At 43.6% G+C, this 24,815-nt stretch overlaps 4 protein-coding genes across 4 annotated transcripts; all 4 read right to left on the minus strand.

Annotated features, from left to right (window-relative positions):
* Positions 1 to 2,052: 2,052 nt before the first annotated feature.
* Positions 2,053 to 8,390, minus strand: LOC148645938 (glycine N-acyltransferase-like protein 3). The gene is made up of 5 exons (XM_088609534.1): positions 8,110 to 8,390; positions 7,396 to 7,503; positions 6,098 to 6,221; positions 5,029 to 5,161; positions 2,053 to 4,807 (listed from the first exon to the last, which is right to left on the minus strand). Exons 1-5 carry the CDS (start codon positions 8,239 to 8,241, stop codon positions 4,381 to 4,383), a joined length of 924 nt encoding a protein of 307 aa, XP_088465660.1. The 5' UTR covers positions 8,242 to 8,390; the 3' UTR covers positions 2,053 to 4,380.
* Positions 8,391 to 8,898: 508 nt separating this feature from the next.
* LOC148645939 (glycine N-acyltransferase-like protein 3) lies at positions 8,899 to 14,117 on the minus strand. Its single transcript, XM_088609536.1, has 5 exons — positions 13,823 to 14,117; positions 13,537 to 13,644; positions 13,330 to 13,450; positions 12,708 to 12,840; positions 8,899 to 11,577 (listed from the first exon to the last, which is right to left on the minus strand). The coding sequence occupies exons 1-5, from the start codon at positions 13,895 to 13,897 to the stop codon at positions 11,178 to 11,180; spliced, it is 837 nt and encodes a 278-aa protein (XP_088465662.1). The 5' UTR covers positions 13,898 to 14,117; the 3' UTR covers positions 8,899 to 11,177.
* Positions 14,118 to 16,131: 2,014 nt separating this feature from the next.
* LOC148645940 (cystatin-like) lies at positions 16,132 to 18,760 on the minus strand. The gene is made up of 3 exons (XM_088610526.1): positions 18,303 to 18,760; positions 17,927 to 18,043; positions 16,132 to 16,461 (listed from the first exon to the last, which is right to left on the minus strand). Exons 1-3 carry the CDS (start codon positions 18,519 to 18,521, stop codon positions 16,381 to 16,383), a joined length of 417 nt encoding a protein of 138 aa, XP_088466652.1. The 5' UTR covers positions 18,522 to 18,760; the 3' UTR covers positions 16,132 to 16,380.
* A 2,664-nt stretch (positions 18,761 to 21,424) lies between these two features.
* Positions 21,425 to 24,217, minus strand: LOC148645941 (cystatin-like). Its single transcript, XM_088610525.1, has 3 exons — positions 23,810 to 24,217; positions 22,570 to 22,686; positions 21,425 to 21,745 (listed from the first exon to the last, which is right to left on the minus strand). The coding sequence occupies exons 1-3, from the start codon at positions 24,026 to 24,028 to the stop codon at positions 21,665 to 21,667; spliced, it is 417 nt and encodes a 138-aa protein (XP_088466651.1). The 5' UTR covers positions 24,029 to 24,217; the 3' UTR covers positions 21,425 to 21,664.
* Positions 24,218 to 24,815: the final 598 nt, after the last annotated feature.

The following is a 24,815-nucleotide window of genomic DNA, read 5'->3' on the forward strand; positions in this document are numbered from 1 at the left end:
AGTGGAGTCTTCTTAGGTGAGTTTGGTGATTTTCTCTCATTCTTATCCCTTAAGTTTAAAAGGATCCTTATTCTAAGGGACTTTAATATACACATTGATTCAACCTCTTCCAGTCTGGCTAAAGACTTCCTTTCTCTTTTGGGATGCTTTGACCTTACTCAGTTTTTTTGTACCCCTACACATAACAAAGGACACACCTTAGATCTAATTATTGCAAATGAGTCCTTTGTCTCCCACTGCTCTCCCCTTGATCTAGGCCTCTCTGACCACTTAGCCATTCTCTTCAATCTGGAATTACCTGTTTCTAACACCTCCTCCCCCTCACGCTCTGTCAATTTCCGCAACTGGCGATCAATTGATCACCCAAGGTTTGCAAATTCTGTTCTGTCCTCCTTATCCTGTTTCTCTTCCTCTGACCCTCTAGAGGACAAAATACAGTTACTTCACAATGCTCTTTTATCTACCCTCGACACCTTTGCTCCTTTAAAAACTCGAACCATCTCCTTCTCTCGCCCTGCCCCCTGGTACAATGACCATCTGCGTTTCATGAAGGCAGCCTCTCGCAAACTTGAGCGTAGGTGGCGTCTTTCCGGCCTAAATGTACATTATCGGGCCTGGAGAGATTACTTATCTGATTATAAGGTTACTATAGAGTCTGCTAGATCCACCTACTTCTCTCACATCACTGAAAATCACCAAAACAATCCCAGACATCTTTTCTCCACCATCAACAGACTGCTCAAGCCAAACTGCCCTACCACATTACCTGCCTCATCACAACTTTGCAACACATTCTTAGATTTCTTTAGTTCTAAGATTGAAAACATCCGGCATCACATTCTCTCCACTACGGATATAATTTCCATACCTCCTCCCTCCTCATCCAACTTCTCTGGTTCCCATCTCTCCAGCTTCTCTCTTCTTGACTCAGCATCCCTAAACAAACTAGTTACGTGCATGAAACCCACCATATCTATTTTAGATCCCATTCCCACCACTTTATTCCAGTCCTGTTTCTCTTCTCTCTGTCCCATTGTCCTCAATATTATACTGTACATGAATCCTTGAGCACTGGCATTGTACCAGCGGTCCTCAAAACTGCTGCTATTACCCCCGTGCCAAAGAAGCCTAACATGGCTCTTGACAATCTTAACAACTTCCGCCCCATCTCCAACTTACCCTTTCTCTCTAAAATTCTAGAACATGCTGTCACACTTCAGTTACATAACCACCTCATGACAAACAACCTTTTCGAACCCCGTCAACTTCACAATACAGAAACCGCCCTAGTCAAAGTCACCAACGATCTCCTAATAGCTTCTGATTCTGGTTCTCTTTCCATACTCATCCTTCTTGATCTCAGTGCTGCCTTTGACACTGTGAACCATAACATCTTACTTTCTCGTCTCGAGACTGTGTTTGGAGTCTCTGACACTGTCCTCAAATGGTTTAAGTCTTACCTCACTGATCGCTGTCACTTTGTCTCTGTCAATGGGTACAGGTCTGAAATTGGTCTTGTCAAGTCTGGTGTCCCCCAGGGCTCAATACTGTGCCCCTTGCTCTTCAGCATTTACATGTTCCCACTTGGTCAGCTTTTAAGATCACATGGCCTCAGCTTTCATTTTTATGCTGACGATACTCAAATATACATCCATCCATCCAAGGTTGAAAAACCTTGGGGTTATATTTGATTCTGGCTTGAAATTCGACCCACATGTACAGCATACTGTCAAAACATCTTTTTTTCACCTTAGAAATATCGCAAGACTACGCCCTATGCTATCATTAACTGTGGCTGAAAAGCTGATCAACATATTTGTATTCTCTCGAATTGACTACTGCAATGCTCTACTCGCTGGGGTATCTAAATCTACTCTGAACAAACTGCAGTATGTCCAAAATTCAGCAACCAGAATCCTGACCAGGTCTAGTGCAAGTGTTCACATTACTCCTATCCTGGAGTCCTTGCACTGGCTTCCGGTCAAATTCCGCATAGACTTTAAAATCCTCATGCTCACCTATAAGGCTCTACGTGGCTTGGCACCTCAATACCTGTCTGAACTATTATCGCCCTACTCCCCACCTCACAACCTTCGCTCTTCTAATTCTGCCCTCCTTACTGTCCCCCAAGCCCGTCTACATTGTATGGGCGACAGGGCCTTCTCCTGCTATGCCCCCAAGCTCTGGAACTCTTTGCCCAAGGATATCAGAGAGTCACCTTCTCTAAACTCCTTCAAATCCAAACTCAAAACCTTCTTCTTCAGAAAAGCCTTTACTTAACTGGTTACATTCTTCACCCCTTTGCTCTTCTTAGTACCACCATCCATGGTCTCCTCCATTGTTATTGTTGTATTGTTGTAATTGTAATTGTGTCTTATCTTGTGTATTCTTCTTATTTATTGTTGTAGTCTTCTTATTTTTTATTATTGTCATCCTGTAAAGCTCTTTGAGAAACCACCTTTAAAGGCGCTATATAAAATAAAGTTTATTATTGTTTTTCCTGCATTCCTCCCAAAAAGGAGGAAAAAAAACATAAAAAACCCCATATCAATAGGAATAGAATTGCATGTGTTTTTGTCAAATCCTAAATGGACGCGTCCTGAACAGATCTAATTCTTGAACATGTGATTTAATCATTGTCCTAGATTCAGCTTTCTACTGCTGCAGATTTCATTGAAGTAGAATTATAAAAAAAGTCAATTTTGCTACAAATCAAATATGGCCATCAGACCACATACCAGCCTTAGTTTCACTGAAACACAAGTTCCCACTTGTCTGTAACTTTGACACATTTCACAAGTTGACATCCAGAAGTTTAGATTTTTTTTTACATTTAAAACCTCTTCCCTGGATGTCCTTCTGTCTGGATACTTTTCTCACCCATTGTCTTTTGTTCCCTGCTGCTTTCCTCTCTGATTACTTCCTGATCTTTTATTCGGAGCAACTTACATTTGTACAGTGTATAGTTGTATGATTTTCCATTTATACAGCTGGGAGTTTACTACAGCACCTTGCTCAGGGGAACAAGAGCTGTGTCTTCTTGGGCTTTGAACCCACCAGCTGTAAAGTAATAAGTCCCAAACCCAGATCACTGTTACTCTCTCTTCTTCACACCAGAAGAAGGCTTAACAACCCAGACAGTGTGTTTCTCCTTTTGCTTTTCAGTGCAGAATTAACCTTGAATTAATTTAATTAACCAGATCCACACTCAAAACTCTTTTAAAATATGTGGGAGAAAAAAATAATCCAACCAACATAAATAAGCTTGGTCCCATCAAAATATTAAAGCTCCAGAGTCAATACAGCTCTAACCCTGTGTCCTGCTGAGTGTCCTACCTGTGTAACTGAAACACCCCTGCAAGAGCTCTCTCTGAGGCTTCACCAGCAGGTGGAGAAACAACAGGACACAACAGGACACACCCACCTGCAGCTATAGCTGTAATAATAATAATTGCTTACACTTATATAGCGCTTTTCTGGACACTCCACTCAAAGCGCTTTACAGGTAATGGGGACTCCCCTCCACCACCACCAATGTGCAGCATCCAGATGATGATGATGCGAAGGCAGCTATAGTGCGCGAGAACACTCACCACACACCAGCTATTAGTGGTGAGGAGAGCAGAGTAATGAAGCCAATTCATTTATGAGGATTATAAAGGAGGCCATGATTGGTAAGGGCCAATGGGAAATTTGGCCAGGACGCCGGGGTTACACCCCTACTCTTTTCGAGAAACACCCTGGGATTTTTAATGACTACAGAGAGTCAGGACCTCGGTTTTACATCTCATTTGAAGGATGGCGCCTTTTTACAGTATAGCGTCCCCATCGCTATAATGGGGCCCCCATGGACCACAGGGTGAGCGCCCCCTGCTGGCCCCACTAACACCTCTTCCAGCAGCAACCTTAGTTTTTCCCAGGAGGTCTCCTATCCAGGTACTGACCAGGCTCACACCTGCTGAGCTTCATTGGGTTGGCTGCAGACCCCAAGACTATGGCAGGCAGGTTCTGCAGTCAAACGATTCCTAAGGTGTAGCTTCTTATGCTTATTTGAATAAAGCTGGTGCCTAGAGCAATTCATACAAAATATTGTGAGTAGTTGTGAGAATGCAGTTTAATAAAACTAACTTTTAAACTGTCAGAAAAATTTATAATTTTCAGTACTATGCAGGAAACAAACTGCCATGAGTGCTAAAAAATGTTCATTCATTATTTCTGATTCATTCACTGCTCTTTAAACTATTTGTTTGTACTCTAAGAGTATTTTACTCTGACAATGCTGCACATGAAAGCCTTCAACACAGAGCAGCTGTCTTTCCGAACCGGGTGTCTGTTCTCGAGAGGGTGAGGACAGCACTTCAGGGCAGGACTCCAGGGCCATCACAAGGCAGGATCTCCACTGCTGTGTCGGAGACCAAGCTGGAACCAGACTGCTCTGTAATCTGGTTTGTGTCTGAAGCCCAGAGAGGTGAATAACTGGTAGGATATTTGGTTTTCTTCTTCCACGAAGCAGTAGACAGGGTAGCCCTGCTCCAGGAGCTGCCTGGACATCTCGGTGACCAGAAGCCTGGCGTGCCCCTGCCGTCGGTGGTCTGGGAGGGTGTACAGGAGCCCCAGGGCGCAGTGCTGGTACATCAGGATCCAGGAGATGGGCTTCCCCCTCTCGTCCAGCACACACAAGCTGGGATTGTGGGAGATGTAATTCAGAACGGAGTTGTAGCTGTTCCTGTCACCTCCAAATGACCACTTTGCATTCACCAGCTCAGCATGAGAGGGACTGAGCCGTGCCAACCTGCATCCGGCATCACTGACAAAGCAAATAAAACAGAGCCACAGGTGAACTGATGAAAACACACCTATGAGCCAAAAAGTGGACAAGGCCCTTCTGATCTTAAAAAGGCAGGACAAGTGTGAGCCAATATTGCCTCCACCAACTGCAATCGGCGGTCAAGTCAACCGAATAACCAAAAGCCCATGGCTACCAGTGACCAGTGGACACGTCCTCAGTTTCCTTCTCCAAATTATTACCTGTGTTCAGGCAGCTGCCTGAGCTGACTGCTGTCTTCCAGTGTCATCACATAGACAACAGTTTGTGTTCTTGCAGGAACATTTCTTGAAAGTGCCAGATCCTTCACAACATCCAGATGGTTGAGGTCGACACCTTAAACAGAGGCAAAGATGAAAACCCTTGTCTGACCTTTACTTTTTCAGGATAGGAAGATACATGAAAGACACACATGAAGACACGCATGAAAGAAATCATTGATCACATCATTGATCATACTGCTGGTATGATTAATGCTTTATTAAAAAATAACTCCTAGTGAAGTTTTTTCTGGGGTAGCATGGTGGTTAACATTACTGGGGCCCTGGGTCCAATTCAATTCCTGGTGTTCTTTCAGCATGGAATTTATATGTTCAATCTGTGTTCATGCAGGTTTCCTTTGGGTGCTCCAGTTTTCTCCTGCAGTCCAGAGACATATTGGTAGGCTATTTGGCATCTGGGATAACTGGTCCTGGTGTGAGTTTCTGCATGTCTTTGCCTGTGTATGTGTGTCTCTGCACTGTGATGGACTGGTGTCAGTCCAGGGTGTATCCTGTATTGAGCCTGTTCCCTGCCAGGATGGGCTCCAGCTCCCTGCAACCCTGAATTGGATGAAGTGGTTAGAAAATGGATGGATGGGATGGAAGACTTTACTCATATTGACATATAATGTCCACTGACTGCTGACAAAAAGGTTTTCAACATCTGTGTGTCCTCCTGAGATATGATTCCCAGACTTGTGCCCTCTGTGCCCCTGGCCAGTCACTGCTCAGGGCTGCTGCAGAGGGACAGGGGTCCAGGAGAATATCTGAACTGAAGCATGACTCATCTTTTCTGTTTTCTGATATACAAGGTTTTATTTTTTTAAGTAGCCCTTGGATCGCACAAATTCACCAGCCTGTGCATTGAAGGAAAATCATAACAGCTCTTTCAGCACAGGTCACTGATGAAGCTGCACCATAAGACGTCTTGAGCTGTGCAAAAAAATTTAGTCAGTTACTGATCTGTAGTGGTGCGTGTCACCTTCCATAGGAAAGGATTAGCTCTTTTCACCTGCTAGCAGAGAAAACCGGTTCCAGTCAATAACACCAGGCCTTTGCAGCAGTTTCCCCAAACTCTCTTTGTCCCTGGAGAAGATGCTATGTATGTTGAAGTCTCCCTCTCGGTCCAGGACCCCCTGTGACACAGCACAACAGCGTCAGGGCTACACTCCTACAGAAGCTCAGGCAGAGTGGGGTATAAACGAGAGGAGCCCTTTCAACTCATGCAGCTTGTTTTTCTCCAAGCAGTGAATTAATCAAAAGAACTGCAATCCACTCTCCTAAGCAACAAACGCTTTAACAAGAAATGGGTGAGACAGGTGAGATGAGTAAGATGTTAATCACAGGGTATGAAGTCCAGCTGTGACTTCCCAGATCAGGCTGGAAGGACTGTATCATTTAATTATTTAAGTCTTCCATGTCTAGATGATTAATGCTCAGACAAAGTGTCCTGAAGCTGATAGTCTGGGCAGTTGACACAGTTGGTATGCTGCCAGGTGTACAAAACATGGCTCAGCATGTCAATCCGAGAGGAAAGAGCTGCTTCACTTCAGGAATATGTGTTAGATCTGAAGTCTAATCTGGGCATCTGCACTGTGATGAAACTTCTGTTCTGTGCAAAGAAAGATTGTCACTGACCAGAGGACACAGATCAAGTGTGTGAGGACTAAAGTGCCTTTATGACTGAGAATAGGATGCACTTATTGTTATAAAGAATCGTGAGAGTCTGAAACAGTCATTGGGAACAATTGTGTTGTTAAAGCAAACAACCTGGAAATCGTCAACTAGCTAGATTAGATTATTCAAATGGGTTTCTCACATTTGTAACTCATTTGGCAGTGCAGCTGCCTGCAAGGATATTTTTTGTATCTTTTTGTTTTCACTTTTTGTTTTTGTGTTACAAAGGAGCAAAACCCTGTCTAAATGAAGTAACTTTGCTGCTGCATTATAAAACTAGAATTAATCAACTTTTTACTGCTTCCTGACTGTTTTTGAAGTTGTATTAACTGACTATTATTTCTCTCACTTTTAAAAAAGAAAGAGATTCCTCTAGATTAGATAGATTCTGAAAAATTGTATTATAGAAATGTAACAAGTAAGAAACAAAGAAACAACACAAAATTAACAGATGGCAAAGTTTCTAGCACTGCGGTATTTCACAGCGCACATGCAAGATCGGGAACACGCTGTGAATTCTGGGTACTGCGTCATGGTTCTGTAAACTGTAGTTATCAGAAGACTCCAGAAAGAAACGTACCAGGACCGACTGAATTGTTTCTCAGCACAAAGCCTTGCCCTACAAGTCTTTACCTGTCGTTTTGGTCGACAGAGGATGACTTTAAAGGCAGGCCAGGAGTCAGCAATGACTTCTATGTTGTGCGGTTTGCCTCTGTTGATGTTGAAAAGGCAGCCATACACCTGAAGAAACAAAGTACAGACACAGGCAGCAAGCTAACCAGACATGAATGCAGCAGATTATCCTCCAGAATTAGCTACAATAATTGATGTAACTGTTTTTGTTTTGTATTTGTGCCTCCATGTATGAAGCACTGAAGCTAATAAACATTTGCTCACAATAAAAGTATCTGAATGCTGAGGAGGATAATGTCTACATTACTATATTTGCTTAAATACTGTGTAAGAAGTGAAGGATTTAGGTTAAAATGCTGTGTGACAGTGAAACGCCTCTCCCACTGCACTTCCTACTGAGCGGCGCGTGGGAGTGTGCAGCTTCCACACCTGACGCCAATACGCGCTGCGAATTAAGATCCCCACACGCCCACAGACGGCGTTCACTCGTTCACTATAGAGCCGAATTTCTCCCTTAGAGAAAGATTTTCCTCCTGTACGAGAGAACCGCAATCTTTGCAGACGACTACACACCGGCACACCGCAGAGAAAACATCACGCGCTCTGCCGGTGTTCAGGCAGCCTCCTAAATCTACCGACACTATTACAGCTGTTAAAAAAAGTTATCAAAATGAAAACGTGGTCTGCTTCAATTTTGTTCTGTCAACAGCTCACCTTCAGGGACTCTGGGAAGAACTGTCTCAGTATCCCCTCTGCTATCTGGAGCTGTTCTGACTCCAGCACTGCCATTCTGTTGCAAAGCTCTATTGTGTAGCTGACAGGATCGCAGCTGCGGCAGGAGGTCATTTGACCTAAAACGTCACTCAGGGAGGAGGCAGTGCTGCTTGAATGGGATGGGCTGTGGTGTGGAGTCTGGCAGCTAAGGAAGATCTCTTCAACACTGGCCAGATCTGACTCATAAACACTCCCTCAGACATGAAGGATAATATGTGGACTTTCATCTTTTCTGTCTTTAAAAAAAAAACTTGTTTATCATCAGATACTAATGTTCATGTTCTCCAAGACTGTGTCCAATTCATTTAAATACAATACATTAAAAAAAACAATGAACAAAAGTTGTATTAAATATATGTGAGTACAGTAAAATGGACTTAATATTGGTAGATACTCTTAATTGCTCATCACCATACATTGTTAATTATGTACATATATTAGAAAAAGCCACTTACAATGATTGAGAATTAAAACAGGTTAGTGTAGTGCAGGCTATGGTTAAAAAGTAATTATAAAGACATTGACTGTAATGTGCACAGGCTCTGTGCTGAAACATTCACGTTCTTCTGCTGTCTCTGCACCCTGAAGGGACTCTCTGTGAGAGTCTGTGCTAAAACTGCATTTTAAAAAGTCTTCAGGTGGATTGTGATCCTGCAATATGAACTTTTAGTCCAGCTCCTGTTTTGTGACTTTTTTATTTATGTTAAGACATAATTATACTGTTGGAAACAGAGTAGAAAGTTTTTATTTATAAAATGCTTAAACCACACTGTACAGAGGTGCACAACAATGCTGTTATAAACTGGGCAAATAAAACTAAAAGAAGCCAGAAGAAAGATGTTGCATGATATCACAGAGGGAGGCAACTTAAACAATGAATATCTTCATTCTCACTCTTGTACAAAAACTTGAGTGAGCCCTTTAACTCTTTACCAAATCTTCCCCACACCTCTTCTGTCTCTCCTCCATGGTCCCGGAGCAGAGCAGTCGCACAGCACCAGTCAGGCAACTCTGAGCAACGAGCTCCTCAGAGACAGCAAGCGTGCACTAACTGCCCCAGGCCTCAGCCTCTCCTGCTGGGAAAGCAGCTCCATTATTCCCTGTGATCAAAGCCTTGGAAACCCACCCCCCTCTGTGACATGCAGATCTGCTTTTCCTACAGAGACCAGCTGCTCCGTTTCTCTGCCTCAGTTACATCAGTTCTGTGCAGAAAGCTGTCAGGAGTACTCAAAAAGTGTTAGAGAGAAAACACACCCCCAGATCCTTAACAAGCATTCTTGTACAGAGGCAACACTCAGACAGACAAAGGAAGAGTAATCAGCACTGACGATCAGAATGGTTGTGGCCAAAAACATTATTCTTAAAGAGTGGAAATGTGTCATTGAACCCAGTGTCAAGAGCTGGCTCGATGAGAGGATAATTTAAATTACAATGTAATCCCTATAGGATTTGGGGTCCCTTCCTTGAATGTTTTGAAAGAGACTGAGCTTTATACAGATCCCCGATTATTTTACACATCCAGTCATTCTGTGATTACTTCTAGATGCTTATCTCCATAAGAAAACTGTAAATGCATTAGCAAATTTTGAGCTTTTTGTTCTTTGTCTGGCTGTTGTTTTTCTTTGTTTTTTACATGTTGTGGTTTTATGTTTCTTAGATTTTGTCTTTTTAAAATATTAAAAATGTCTAAAATAAAAAACTTTTAAAAAGAGACCAGCTGCTCCCCTTACCTGCTGCAGGTCAAAGATGGAGAGTCGGACTGACCCAGCAGCACTGAATTCAAGGACACCAGCAAGAGCTAACTCTCTCAGGTCAAGTCAGGACCAGAGCTGCATTTCAAGCAATACAATTCTCCTCACTCATCTGAGTGTATGATTGAACAGTATTAAGCATCCTGAATTAAACACGTCACACTGATAAACATCTTGCAACACCGTGCAATGCAGGACTGTTTTGGTGTGTGACTGGCCAGGAATCCCAGTATTTCAAGGTGATCGCCACCTGCTGGAAGCCTCTGCGTATTACAGCTGGTGTACAGACAAGCAGAGGTAAGCCAGGTACCAGGTACTGCTGATCAGTCTCAGATGCCAGGATTAATAATAATAATAATAATAATTACTTACACTTATATAGAGCTTTTCTGGACACTCCACTCAAAGCGCTTTACAGGTAATGGGGACTCCCCTCCACCACCACCAGTCTGCAGCCCCACCTAGATGATGCAACAGCAGCCATAGTGCGCCAGAACGCTCACCACACATCAGCTATCAGTGGGGAGGAGAGCAAAGTAATGTAGCCAATTCATAGAGGGGGATTATTAGGAGGCCATGATTGGTAAGGTCTTGCCGGGGTTACACCCCTACTCTTTTCGAGAAACGCCTTGGGATTTTTTAATGACCACAGGTCAGGACCTCGGTTTTACGTCTCATCCGAAGGATGGCGCCTGTTTACAGTACAGTGTCCCCGTCACTATACTGGGGCATTAGGACCCACATGGACCACAGGGTGAGCGCCCCCTGCTGGCCCCACTAACACCTTCTTCCAGCAGCAACCTTAGTTTTTCCCAGGAGGTCTCCTATCCAGGTACTGACCAGGCTTATACCTGCTTAGCTTCAAGATGGATTACAAAATGGATATTGGCCTGCACTAGCCCAGACAGAGCTGGCAGGTGAATCTCAGTATTGCAGCTTGACAGCATCTCCTGTCTCTGTCTTGTCATCCAGCAGAGTCACTCTTGCTTGTCTTCTGACTGGCACCAAGCCATGACCAGAAGATTGCATTACCTTAGCTTCAGTCACACGTTAGCATTCCTTTAATAAGATTGTTTACTGTAGCATACAGGGGAAAGCAGCACATTGCAGCAGAGCATAGGAAAACCATGTTAAAAGTGTGCTCATAGTCAGGGAAGCATGATAAAATGTGACACAAAATCCCAACTAAAGATTTTCCAGGAGAAAGAGTTCCAGCAAATGGATTTGTCTTTGTATCACATGGACCACAACACCTTGTTAATAATTCAGCTCATACCAAGAGGCTCTGTAGTCAGGGGCCTCCGTGAAGCCCAGGCCTTTGAACAGCCTGTAAGATAGCTCGTTCTCTTCTTCAATGAAGCAGTAGACTGGGTAGCCCTGGGCATGCAGCCTTCTGGCAATGGTGCTGACCAGAATCTTGGCATAGCCCTTCCCGCGGTGCTCCGGCGCAGTGTACAACATTCCCAGCGCGCAGTAATCGTACAGAAGCACCCAGGAGATTGGGCTCCCACCGTCATCTGTGATGCAGCATGAAGGGAAGCAGGATATCAGTTTGTTAATGAGCCGTAAGCCCTGCTCGCCACCTCCAAACTTCCAGGCCTGGTTCACTAGGCCCACATGAGACTCGTTCAGAGAGGAAATTCTGGCCGCCATGTCGCTGAGAAAAGGAAATGAACTTAGTTGTTAAAAAACAGAACATGTGTATGTTCTCTGAAAAACTAAAACTCTTGGTTACACGTTTCAGCTTGCCTCCTTCAGAATAATGTGCTCGGTTCAGATTCCACACAAGTAAGAAACTTACAAATGTGTTTTCTTTCCAGAGTAGATGCCAGGGCTCTAAAATATACAGTCACAAATATTTTCACAAAGTCCCCTCTCAGGAACTGTTTTTCAGACCTGAGCTGCATTAAAACTTCACCCAGGGACCAATTACAAACACAATCCTGGACGGCTTGTGTCCTTTGCATTGAAGCATAATGTCTTGGACAAACCTCAAGCCACATCAAGTACTTTGTGGACTGCTCTTATACAGTGCTTTCCATCCTGAAGGATCCCAAAGTCCCTCTCCTACAGGAGAAGACCCACCTCACCCACTGCTGAAGAGCAGCTCCACCGCAGAGCTGATCAGGTGCAGAAGTAAGAAATGATTTGTCCAATTAAACTAAGGGTGTGCATTAAGAATGCCAGATTTTAAAAGCCTAGAGTAGAATTTAGCGAGGACAAACTTGCCCAGGTATCCTCAATGACCAAATAGCTAGAATTGTATATTTTTCTTTCATTCAGGTGCCATCCTTCAGGTGAGACGTAAAACTGAGGTCCTGACTCTCTGTGGTCATTAAATATCCCAGAGTGTTTCTCAAAAAGAGTAGGGGTGTTACTCCTGGCCAACTTTTCTCCAGGTCTTCACCAGTCATGGCCTCCTAATAATCCCCATCTCTGAACTGGCTTCATCACTCTGCTCTCCTCCCCACTGAGAGCTGGTGTGTGGGGAGCATACTGGCGCACTCTGGCTGCTGTCACATCATCCAGGTGGGGCTGCACACTAGTGGCAGAGGTGGAGGAGAGTCCCGAGTAAAGCACTTTGAGTGGAGTGTCCAGAAAAGCACTATATAAGTGTAAGGAATTTTTTTCTTCTGCCCTTTGTTGCTCTTGTTATTGCAAAATGAATGAAAGCTAAATTCAATGCCCACAATTCACTGAACCAGAAGCAATGCATGATGTAGTTTTTACCATGGACTTGTAATGATATGCTGAGTGCATTAATATCACACAGATTCAGTCTTTTACCTGTCAATCTTGAGGTCAGGCAGGCGACTTGGGTCCTGCAATCTCATTAAATGCTCAACAGTGAGGAGTTTAATTCTGATGCCCCTGTAGGCAGCAGCCTCCTTCAGTACGGTGGCATAGTTGACATCTAGTCCTTTCAAAAAAGAAAATGAAAACAGCTTCAGGACAAAACAAGTATGGTCTCACTCTCAATGGTAAAATGGGAGGAAAGCAACAGGAAACTGGGGCTCCATCAGCTGTCAGACTGTAGCTGTCCAGGCAGGAGACAGGAGTATAAACCCTTCAGCACTGCAGCTGGTTTCACAAGATCCTTCGAGGAAAAGAGTCAATAAATGACAAGTAACCAGCAAGAGAAGGCTGGCAGGAATGAGCTCCCCTCATTTACAACTTTTATTTTTCTCTTAGTTTCCCCCAACTGTTAGATAAAACATCCATTTACAGTTCATTCACAGGAAGAAAAGACATTAAAACAAATCAGGGCAAGAAATTAAGAACAAATTCAAACAGAAGTCACTTCTTCTCCAAATTTAAAGAGATACGTAATGCAAACACGTTACAGGTGTTAAAAAAAATATTGATTGCTGTGCTTGATAAGCAAAAGAATCTACTTAAACAGCCTCACCTCCTACCATGAAACAGGCGCTCCAGTCTACAGCGCTGTGCTCAGCCAGGACACTCCTGAGGCCCTCAGCCTCCTTGCTGAAAACTGTGACCTTGTTCAGGAAATCAGCCGACCTCTCATTCTGTTCAGGGGACAAGACAAGTTAGCTAAGGGTTCCAATCGAGGGGACACTGAGAGCTCAACAAGTTATCACAGGGAAACATGCACCTTCGAGTCTGGTCGGCAAATGACGGTTTTAAAATCCGGCCAGGAATCCACCAGGACATCCAGAGTGTGGGGTTTATTTCTGTTAATGGCGAAGATGTATCCGTACACCTGCGAAGAGAGAGGCGCAGAGAACCCTTTGTGAAACGTTAGAGAAGTTGGTTGCCCTGGTTGGTCATTGTGTTCCTCCAGTTGTACCATAAGTCGCTAAGTGAAACAGCAGAACATCAACTCGCCCAGTGGAAAGCGCTAGATCACCGTGGATTGTCCAGTTAGACAGTTATTTTACCTTCAGACTCTGAGGAAAGTACGACTCCAGAGCTGTCTCCACTGTCCCCAGTTCTTCTGAGTTTAAAACCTTCATCGTCCTACTTCTTCCTGCCGCGTTGTAAGGTTGCTGTGTATCTAAAAGTGTCTTTGCGTCATTAAGTGTACATTTTCCTTATTTTGTGACCGTATTAAACAATATATTTTTATTAAATCCCACAATGAAATGAATAAAATAACTTTGTGGTCTATACAGAAACACATAAAGTGTAATAGCGACTACCTAGCACGAAATGGGAGGGACTTATAGAATGACGTACAATTGCGGGGACCGTAAAAAAGCTCCTTGCCGGCTCTCGTGACGACATATAAATGAGGCGTCGTATGCAGATGTGTGAGTGGCTGTTCTAAAGGAACTCTCAGCAGAGAGCTAGTATATTAATTAAATGTGGGTGTTTATTTTATAAGAGATTCTAGTTGGGTGAACATTAAATGATTAATTTTCTTTAAAGTTTGGTAATTGAAAGGAATATATATTGAGTAAGGATGTGTCGTTAAAGAGCGAAAAGGCAAGTGAATCTATCCGATTTGAAATAACATCTTTATATTTCTGTACCAGGTGTGTATGTATATTTCGGTTTAAACCACTGATTACAGTCACGACGTTTTCATGAACTTGTTAATTATTTTCAGCATTCGATTGTGTTAATTCGCCTCTCAGTCTTTCGTAGCCCTTGATAAGACATCAGTCGTTGTCAAGGCTTTTGCTGGCTGCAGTCTCCATCTTAATATAGTTTTGTCAGTCGAACAAACTCTGAAAAATACAAATGATAATTTTGTCCCTTATTGCCTTTGTTTTTTTCTTTAACTTCAGGTCACTCTTGCCACATGTTGGTCACTTACACACTAAAACACGATTAAATGCTTGCCATTGCACAAGAATTCAAAGTACAGTTGTGCTTTTGTGTGGGTCTGCTGGGGTTAGAAAACCTCCCAGAATTTTGTTTCTGATCTTTGCACTGATAGTTGTCAAGGTTTTTCTGTCTGTCCCTGACAGTTCACATCTTCTGCACACAAAGTACTGACCCAGGGCTCCTGCCATACGAGTCAAAGGGAATGGCCGTGATGTGACCGAAGGCGTTTACCTGGTGTGACTGTCAGAGCTGGACTGTAGGCTCTGGCAGCAAGCCTCAGCTGAACATGAGAAAAGATAACATAGGGCATTCAGCCCATCCTGCTCGTTAGGTAGTTTGGTTCTAAGTGAATCAATAATGTAAATTCTAAAAACCTGCTGTCTAGGAAGCCTGCTCCAGATTCTCCCAACTCTGTGAGTGAAGAAACATTTTCTCCCTCTGTTGTGATTCCCTCTTGGCAATGTTCCCTCTAATTTGTAATGGCCTGTGTGCACAAACATTTCAAGTTGTGCAAAGTATTTCCCCAGTGAGTGTATGTAAAATTATACACCTGAAATTCATATAGGCATTCTCATAGAAGCATAGAGATCCAAAAGACAGCAATTCAAGGAGCCCAGTCAGCATGAGCAGGGAGGTACGAGACTATGAGAGCAGAGATATCGAGGATCGAGTAGCAGTAATAATGCACACAGCCAAGGTGGGCCTCTCGCAGCCAGTTACATGTGGTCAATTTAACATTTTTCAATTGACGACCGTGTATGTTTTATTATTATCATACTTTTTTTGGAATTCATGTTTTTATGTGCAGTTCAATTTCCTATGTGCACAGCTTAGAGGGAACATTCCCTCTTGGTTTCCAGCTGTGACACTTTTTGTTTTGAACAATTGAGGTTTGCAGCTTCAGCACAGCCACCACTGAGACTCACTACCTGACTTTCTCCTGAATCCTACTTGAATTCAGCTTTTATTTGGACTAAAGTTTCTGCCTTTTTACAATGTCTTACAAGAAAGTAAACTCAAGTTTTCCACTGATTTGAATTCTAGATTCAGAAAACCTTTAAGCTGTGACGTTGAGATCCAATACCCTGGTTTCCTTCAAGAAACAGATGGAGGAGATTCTCATGTCAATTAGTAACTACCTAAGGTTCCCGATAGGCCAAATGGGGCCAAGCTCCTGAAGCAGATTCCCTGGGTTTTTTCATGAAACAGCTGGCAACCAAATGAGTAAAATAAACCCAGTGTCTCCCTGCTCATTTTAACATCTTTTGCATTTTTAGAAGAATAAATCCTCTTTTTGTTTTGCCTTGAATCTAACTGGACTCCAGATGGCAAACACTGTGTTCTCCGATTAGTTAAATTAGTTACTCCTTATCCCTTATGTAGGAAAACCTCTTAAAAATGACACCCAAACCTAAAAGACCTTAATAAATGTTTATTTCACTTTAACAAGTTGCACAAATTGCATAGCTTTCAACTCCAATATAAATCAGTCAGGCTTTTAAAAATAAACAGAATTAGTAAGAGTTAAATCTCACTATATTTCCGTAACACTGGTTAATAAGCCTGAAAGAGACGTGAGTTTTTTCTTTCTTAGCTCTGGCTGCAGAAGCTTGTTAATAATAGGGTGGATGTGTCTGGACACTGTCCGCCAGGGCTCTGCAGGTCTTCACTTCTGGCAAATATTCTTCACCATCCTAATATTGGACAACCAGGGGCGGGACCACACCTCAAATGTACATCTCTTGGTCTGAAATTGAAAGAGAGATGTATGAACATGAAAGTACTCCATAGAAATACTTTCGGAACAGTACTGTGAATTAAATAAATACCTCAGTAGCTGCTATATGTTACACTAATAGCAAAAGGAGTTATCATGCTTTCTGGCTGAGCAAAAACATTTTAATTCTTTGTATAATATCTGTTTAATGACTTTAAAACTGCCCAGAGATTAAAACAGTGGCATCAATAAAGAAAAGGCTTTCGCTGTCCACAGTGCAAGACAAACAGAAGGAAATTCAGCTTCGCTCCAGAGGCCATCAGGCTCACAGACAATGACTGTAAATTATGTCCTTTGGACAGAGCCCCCCACAGATGGGCCTGTACTAATACCTTCCTAATACTACACACTGTTACTGTCAATTGCTTCTATGGTTCATTTGCCATTATACCTATGTATACTTTTTCTTGATTTTTTTTTTGTTTTGCCTTTGTTTTTGTTTTGTGTTGTTAAATTGCCACCCCGGGATGAATAAAGTATCTTGAACAGAATTCTAATAATACAAAATCCAATAAATTGGAAAAGACTGCCAATGGTTTTCACTATAATCAACAATGTGTGAATGTAATTCTAATGTCAGTATGATCATCAACTTTAACTATGGAGTAAAAACACTTGAAGTCCCCTAACAACCAGGGTTTTAAATAACTTGCATTGGCTCCAGAGCAGCTAAATACTGCACCACCCACAGGTCAGGTGTGGAAGAAAATAAGATGTTACTAAATGACCAGGAGGGGGCACCACAGTGGTACACTAAGGTGCTGTCTGTGTCTCAGCTTGAGCTTTTCCTTTGGGAGAACTGTAGCAGATTTGTCAGTACAATGCTTTAGAAGATGCTGCAGATCTTGGGAAAGGCTGTGCAGTTAATCTTACTCATCCTGGTGCTGTTCCCAAGGAAAGGGTAAGGTTTCAGCTGCTTCTCCTTCCAGCTGAGCTGCTCATGACGATGGAGATTGTTAAACAGTTAGAGAAGATCTTTTTTAATCATTTCCAGTTATTAAAAGCCTGATTGTCCAAAATCAAAACTGGGTACGTGGCTTGAAAACTACATTTCCCATAAACACTTGCTGAGTTAAATTTAAATTGATGAGCAGGCCAGCACAGTGGTTAGCATTGCTGCCTCACAGCTCTGGAGCTCCGAAATGCTATCTGTGTGGAGTCTGCATGTTCTCCCCATGTGGTTTCCTTCCACAGTTCAGAGAGAAACTGGTAGGTTAACTGGTTTCTGTAAAAATTGGCCCTGGTGTGAGTGTCTGCATGTTTGTGACTGCATACCCTGCCTTGTGCCCGTTGCTTGCCCAGATAGACTCCAGTTCCCCGCAACCCTGAATTGGAAGAAGTAGTTCGAAAATGGATCCTTTGGTATGAAAAACAATCACAGCGCCATGCGTGATCATGAGGTGCAGAGCTGTGTGGCAACAGTGTGTTTCATTACCTTGGCAAGCTGAGGATCGTTATAGATGGCACAGACCTCCAGATTCCCCTCTGTCCCCCTCCTGCAAGCCGTGCGCCCCATCTCCACCGTAATGATGTACTTCATCCCTTCGACCACCTGGAACAGATGCACAAAATCCGACACTTTTATTGTTAACAAAGCAGAGCTATTCAGCACAGTGCAAGATCCAGGCCTTATTCCAGCAGTGCCACCAACACCATTTTAATATCTCTGGTACTGTGTATAGGTCACTGCTCTTGCAGTGCCTTGTAGAACTGCAGGCGATCAGTCTTGTTAAACACTGGAGAGCCGGAGGAGAAAATAAGCGGTCCTGTCAGGTTTCCCAACTTCTTTCCGCCGAAAGCCCGTTACTTACCTGCTTCTTGACGTCGATGACACGGACAGGCTTGCTGAAGAACACGTCGTTGTTGCCTTTGTTATATTCAGCAATTGCAAACTTCAAAGCCTTCTGTACCCCTTCTTCCGAAATGTCAGCCTTGACAGGGGCTCCGCCACTGGGGGATTGATCCGCGACGACTGCAGCCGCACACAGGACGGCGAGCAGCGGCCAGCTCGTCTTACAAGACATCGCCATCTCTGCGCAAACAGCCTCCTCTCGCAGCCTCTCCGCGGGGGGATTTAAACACTGACGTCAACAGCGGTCTGCCCCTCCCGGGCACGTGAGCGGCGGCTTCCGCTCCGAGTCAGCGGGCCGAACCGGGAACCGGAGGCGGGATTCGGTAGCTGCTGTAAATGTTCAACTTAACCTCTAATTTTCGTAATGCGTAGTGTACTCCGATGAATGGTTGTAGACTTGTGTGTCCCAACAGAACGTTTCACTGGATACCGCAAGCCTTGGGCATCACGATACAACAGCTGTAATTATAAAAGTAAATCTTTGCTAATATAGTCCACATAATAAATCATTGCTTCCCATGTTGATTAATTCCAGAAATCAACCAAATACTCTACTCAAAATTGACAGCATCACATGTCTAAATCTGTGTTTTCTGATCTCTCTGGTATGGGTATTAATGTTTTAAAGCAATGCAACACTGATAATTTCAAACAAATCTCCACCTAAACAATTTTATTATCGCTAACTGTGCTTGTAGAAGCAAAATCTGTTAACACCAAGCAGGCTGTACAGACTGGAGTCTGTGAACGTGCTGTCATGTTTGTGGAGCTTCTTATCTGAATCAGACCCCAGGAAGTCCACGCGGGCCTGTGAGGACAGAGACAGGGTGTGCAGTTAAACCCCGTGACCTTGACTCCTCTGCGCGCTGAGGCTCTGCCGTCCAGCTCAGATAACCCGGTTCATCGGCCTTTGTGCCGGATCTCCAGACAGAGCCTGCAAAGCAAATATTAGTCAGAACCACGCTGGGGTATTAATGCTCCACTCCAGGCTGATGGAGTGATACTGATGGTCACATGTAAGCAAACGGTTAATATCCCTTTTCTGAAACTTGCTCTTGGATTTACCCGTGAGAAAAATGTTGACAAACTGACTTAAAAATACTCTTGTGTTTTGTTCATGGACTTCGATTTTCTCCCCGGTCACAGAGGTCAGCAGCCTGTGGAAGGGAAAGGGTCCCTGATGCAGTCTTGCAGCTGCAGGAGCTGCACCTGGGATCTGCTTGCTAGACTCCTGCAGTAAGAGCTGCCCTGCAGGTTGCGTTGGCTTAGCAAAGGAACAGGTGGGGCTCGAGGTGGACGTCTGGCTGTGACTGTCAGCTCTTCACAAGAACCACTTTCAAATTTGAGCCTGAAGTTAAATTCTGGACCTTGTTTCACTTGGAGCAGGAACTAGGTGATGATGGCAGTCCGGGACAGTTAAGTTTTTTTTGAGAATTCGCAAAGTTATGTTTCAAAGCACCACGTTGACACACTGTTTTTTTGTTTAATGTAAGCAGGACTTTGTTAGTGCTCATTTTTGTGATAGAATGCACTTCTGTAACTGTAATATATATCAGTAGAACAGACAGGGAAACAATAAGCAGAGGACACAAGATGAAACCACGTGGAAGTGCATTTGTAACCGAGAACAGGGGGCACTTCTTAACCCAAAGGGTTGTGGGAGTCTGGAAGAAGCTGCCCAGCTATGCTATTGAATCTCAGTGCAGTGCCACAGTTACATGTGCCTCCCTCCCTCTTGCTCTCCCATGGAAGGGCTTCGAGCCGTGTCTTTAAAGCCCAGTCTACTGGCAGATAACAGTAAGCAGAAGCCAGACCAGAGCATCTCCAGAAGCACAAGTAATGAGAGTACTGGGCAAGAGACAGTGAAATACTGGTGAAGAGCAGAGGACTCCCAGCAGGCCTTAACTATGATGCACTCTGAGACTGAGTGTCAGGCCGCATAATGAATCCAAACTTATCAATAACCACAGCATACAAATAGGCTTACATTCATCTGACAAGCCTCAATTTTCATTCTTTATAAACATGAATTATGATGAACATTTGATCATGTTCAATTGCCTCTGTTAATCTTTAACTTAAGTATTTGAACAGCTGGAGTTTAACCCTTAAAGAGACATCATACATCGTTGTAGCCTTTCCTGGCTGCCAGCATACAATGGTAAATCAAGAACAAACCTTGCTCTCCATTCTGCACCGGCAGGCAAATCCCTGGAAAGACTCTTCAGAGCTGGACATCAGTTCCCGAGTCCAGCTGCACAGGAAGGGCTAAAGTAGACACAGTGTACTGGAGTGACGACAGCACTTTAGATAAGAAGCTCATCCATGCATGAGCAGCAGCTTTCCAACTTTCAGCATCATGAAAGTTGGAAATCCAGCTTTCAGCATCTTAGAAATTCACAGACTGAAACGGAAAAATGAAGAGGTTTTGCCATCACCTGCCATTCAGCCCATCCTGCTCATTGGGTAGTTTGGTTCTAAGTGAATCAAGAATATAAATTCTAAAAACCTGCTGTCTAGGAAGCCTGTTCCAGACTCTCCCAACTCATGTGAGTGAAGAAACATTTTCTCCCTGTGTTGTGATTCCCTCTTGGTTTCCAGCTGTGACTTTTTGTTTTGAACAATTGAGGTTTCTGGCTTCAGCACAGCCACCACTGAGACTCACTACCTGACTTTCTTCTGAATCCTGCTTGAATTCAGCTTTTATTTGGACTAAAGTTTCTGCCTTTTTACAATGTCTTACAAGAAAGTAAACTCAAGTTTTCCACCTATTTGAATTCTAGATTCAGAAAACCTTTAAGCTGGGATGTTGAGCTCCAATACCCTGGGTTTTTTCATGAAACAGCTGGAGTAGATGTTTGGATCCCTAGGCTATTGGCAACCAAATGAGTAAATAGACCCAGTGGCTCCCTGCTCATTTTAACATCTTTTGCATTTTTAGAAGAATACATCCTCTTTTTGTTTTGCCTTGAATCTAACTGGACTCCAGATGGCAAACACTGTGTTCTCCGATTAGTTAAATTAGTCACTCCTTATCCCTTATGTAGGAAAACCTCTTAAAAATGACACCCAAACCTAAAAGACCTTAATAAGTGTTTATTTCACTTTGACAAATTGCATAGCTTTCAACTACAATATTAATCAGTCTGGCTTTCAAAAATAAACAGAATTAGTAAGAGTTAAATCTCACTATATTTCCATAACACTGGTTAATAAGCCTGAAAGAGACGTTAGTTTTTGCTTTCTTAGCTCTGGCTGCAGAAGCTTGTTAATAATAGGGTGGATGTGTCTGGACACTGTCCGCCAGGGCTCTGCAGGTCTTCACTTCTGGCAAGTATTCTTCAACATCCTGATATCGGTCAACCAGGGGCGGGACCACACCTCAAATGTACACGTCTCAGTCTGAAATTGAAAGGGGAAAAGTTCTGAATACAATACTATGAATAAATACCTCAGCAGCTACTGTATGTTGTGAGTTACTATATCTACTTTTGCCATTAGTGTATCATGCTTTCTGGTTGTATCTTGATCAAAGGCATTTTAATTCCTTGTGCAATATCTGTTTGGAGACTGCCATCTTAAAAAAGTAGCATCTATGGTAAAGAAAAAGCTTTCAAACCTTTGACTGCAAAATCCGATAAATTGGAAAACACTGCCAATGGTTTTGACTACAACAATATTTATGTACTTATTTCAATAGCTGTATAATCAACAACTTGAGTAAAAGCAGTTGAAGTCCCCTATAATCAATAGGGTCTTAAATAATTTACATTGGGTTCAGAGCAGCGAAAATACTGCACCATCCACAGGTCAGGTGTGGAAGAAAATAAGATACTAAATGACCAGGAGGGGGCACCACAGTGGTACACTAATGTGCTGTCTGTGCCTCAGCTTGAGCTTTTCCTTTGGAAAACTGTAGCAGATTTGCCAGCATGATGCTTTATAAGATGCGTGCAGATCTTGGGAAAGGCTGTTGCAGTTAATCTTACTCATCCTGGTGCTGTTCCCAAGGAAAGGGTGAGGTTTCAGCTGCTTCTCCTTTCAGTTGAGCTGCTTATGACTAAGGAGATCTTTTTCAAGCTTTTCAAATTATTAAAAGTCTGACTGACAGAAATAGCAACAAAATAGTACCCAGTGCTTGAAAATCACATTTCACCTAAGCGCCAAGTTAAATTTAAACTGATGATCCCCTCTGATAGTCTAGAGGTGCAGAGCTGTGTGGTTACCGTGGCAGGCTGAGTGTCATCTTGCATGGCGCAGACACCCACGTTCCCCTCTGCCCCCTTCCTGCAGGCTGTGCGCCCCATCTCCACCGTAATGATGTACTTCATCCCTGCAACCACCTGGAACAGACGCACAAAATCCGACACTTTTATTGCTGACGGGCGCAGTGCAAGATCCAGGCCTTGTTCCACAGCTTGAGGCGCACAGCTGTAAACGGAGGTACAGCAGCCTGAGGCCTGCAGCTACTGCTCAGGGAAATGGGCTGCCTTGTCACATGCCATGATGCCCCCCTGGTCCGGACTTCGGCCTGGATGAGCTCCACTCTGGAGCTACAGGAATGGAAAACAGCTGTAGGCACAGCTGGAATTCCACATGTCCAGAGCACCTGGAGGGACTTGTTGCCAACAGCACCAGGAATTTGCACAAGCAGTGATTAAAGATCTTTTCATACTGCTGGGACACAATCTAGTTTGGAAAGAAAGTGGTATTAACAAGGGTGTTGGACTCTTTATTAGCTATTAAATCACAAAAAATTTTGAATAAGTTCCATGTTCTTGTTTTGGAAAATATTTACGTCATGATTGATAACTCTGCTTCCAAACATGTCACGTGTTCCTGATGAACAGAAACCGTGTGTGAAGCTGTTGTCCCAGCCTGTTCCGAGTATAATAAAACATAATTTAGACACACCCGTTACATATTTTTGTGAGGCGTATGTCCGTAGGACAACTGGCAGAACACAAACAAATCAACACAATGTCTACGCCGTGACGTAATGATTCTGTGCCAAACCACAGGTTTCCCAACACTAATAACTGAAAATAGAACGACCCTGCGTCCATATTTCAACACAAATCAGTTCTTCCCCATACAATGTTTGAAAATCGCTGCATTCACCCGTTTTGTTGCACACGGCTTATGAATGACGCTAATGTATTACTGCGAGTACTCTTAAGAGATACACTACTGCGAACAATCAAATTAACAAAACACAAGAAACATTAAGGAGTAAATATATACTGAGAGGCACTAAGAATTAAACACAACACATTTCCGGAACCAACACCATTTTAATATCTAATTGGAAATCTGTGTCTAAGTCAGTGCTCTTGCAGTGCCTTGTAGGCCTGCAGGCGATCTGTCTTGGCAAACACTGGAGAGCCGGAGGAGAAAATAAGCTCTGTCCTCCGAACGGTCCTGTCCGGTTTCCCAGCTTCTTTCCGGCGAAAGTCCGTTACTTACCTGCTTCTTGACGTCGATGACACGGGCAGGCTTGCTGAAGAACATGTCGTTACTGACTTTGTTATACTCGGCCACTGCAAAATTCAAGGCCTCCTTCACCCCATCTTCCGAAAGGTCTGCCTGAATGGGGGCTCCGGCTAAGCCCCCTAAAGCGCCGACGACTGCAGCCGCACACATGACGGCGAGCAGCGGCCAGCTCGTCTTCCAGGACATCGCCATCTCTGCTGATCTCTGCGCAAACAGCCTCCTCTTACAGCCTCTCAGCGGGGTAAACAAGCGCAGCCTGGTTGCGGGGGACTTTAAACACTGACGTCAGCAGCGGTCTGCCCCTCCCGGGCACGTGAGCGGCGGCCCCCGCTCCGAGTCAGCGGGCCGAACCGGGAAGCGGAGGCGGGATTCGGTAGCTGCTGTAAATATTCAACTCAACCTCTAATTTTCGTAATGCGCAGTGTACTCTGATGAATAACAGGGCGGCAGACTTGCTTGTCTTAATGTTACGTTTCACTGGTTACCGCATAGTCTCGGGCGTAACAATACGTCACCCTCTGATTATAAAGATATTTACATTACAGACCAATAGGGAACGGAATTATTATCTGTAGATTGTGTTGATTGTTCGTCCAAAGTCTGTATTCGTTGTCAACAACACGTGCCTAAATCTGTTTCTTCTGATCTCTCTGGTACTGGCATTTATCTTTTAAAGCAATACAACACTGACATTTCAGACTTATCGGCGCTACAATGACAGTAATCTTCACCTAAACAATGTTATTGTTATCCCTAACTTCGCTTGTAGAATGGAAACCTGTTGACACCAAGCAGACTTGTTTTTGATCACGTTCACGTCAGCGTGTCTTTTTGATGGTGCGCAGGTCCTGTAATTGGATAAACCGAGGTCACTGCAGTTCACTCGAGTTACTGTCTGGTCAAACCCCACACGGCTGTACTGTAATACGCTCGGCTACACAGATTGTCTGTGAATGTGCTGTCATGTTTGTGGAGCTTC

This window comes from Lepisosteus platostomus, chromosome 17, assembly GCF_059453375.1.
Source record: "Lepisosteus platostomus isolate fLepPlt1 chromosome 17, fLepPlt1.hap1, whole genome shotgun sequence".
NCBI lineage: Eukaryota > Metazoa > Chordata > Actinopteri > Semionotiformes > Lepisosteidae > Lepisosteus > Lepisosteus platostomus.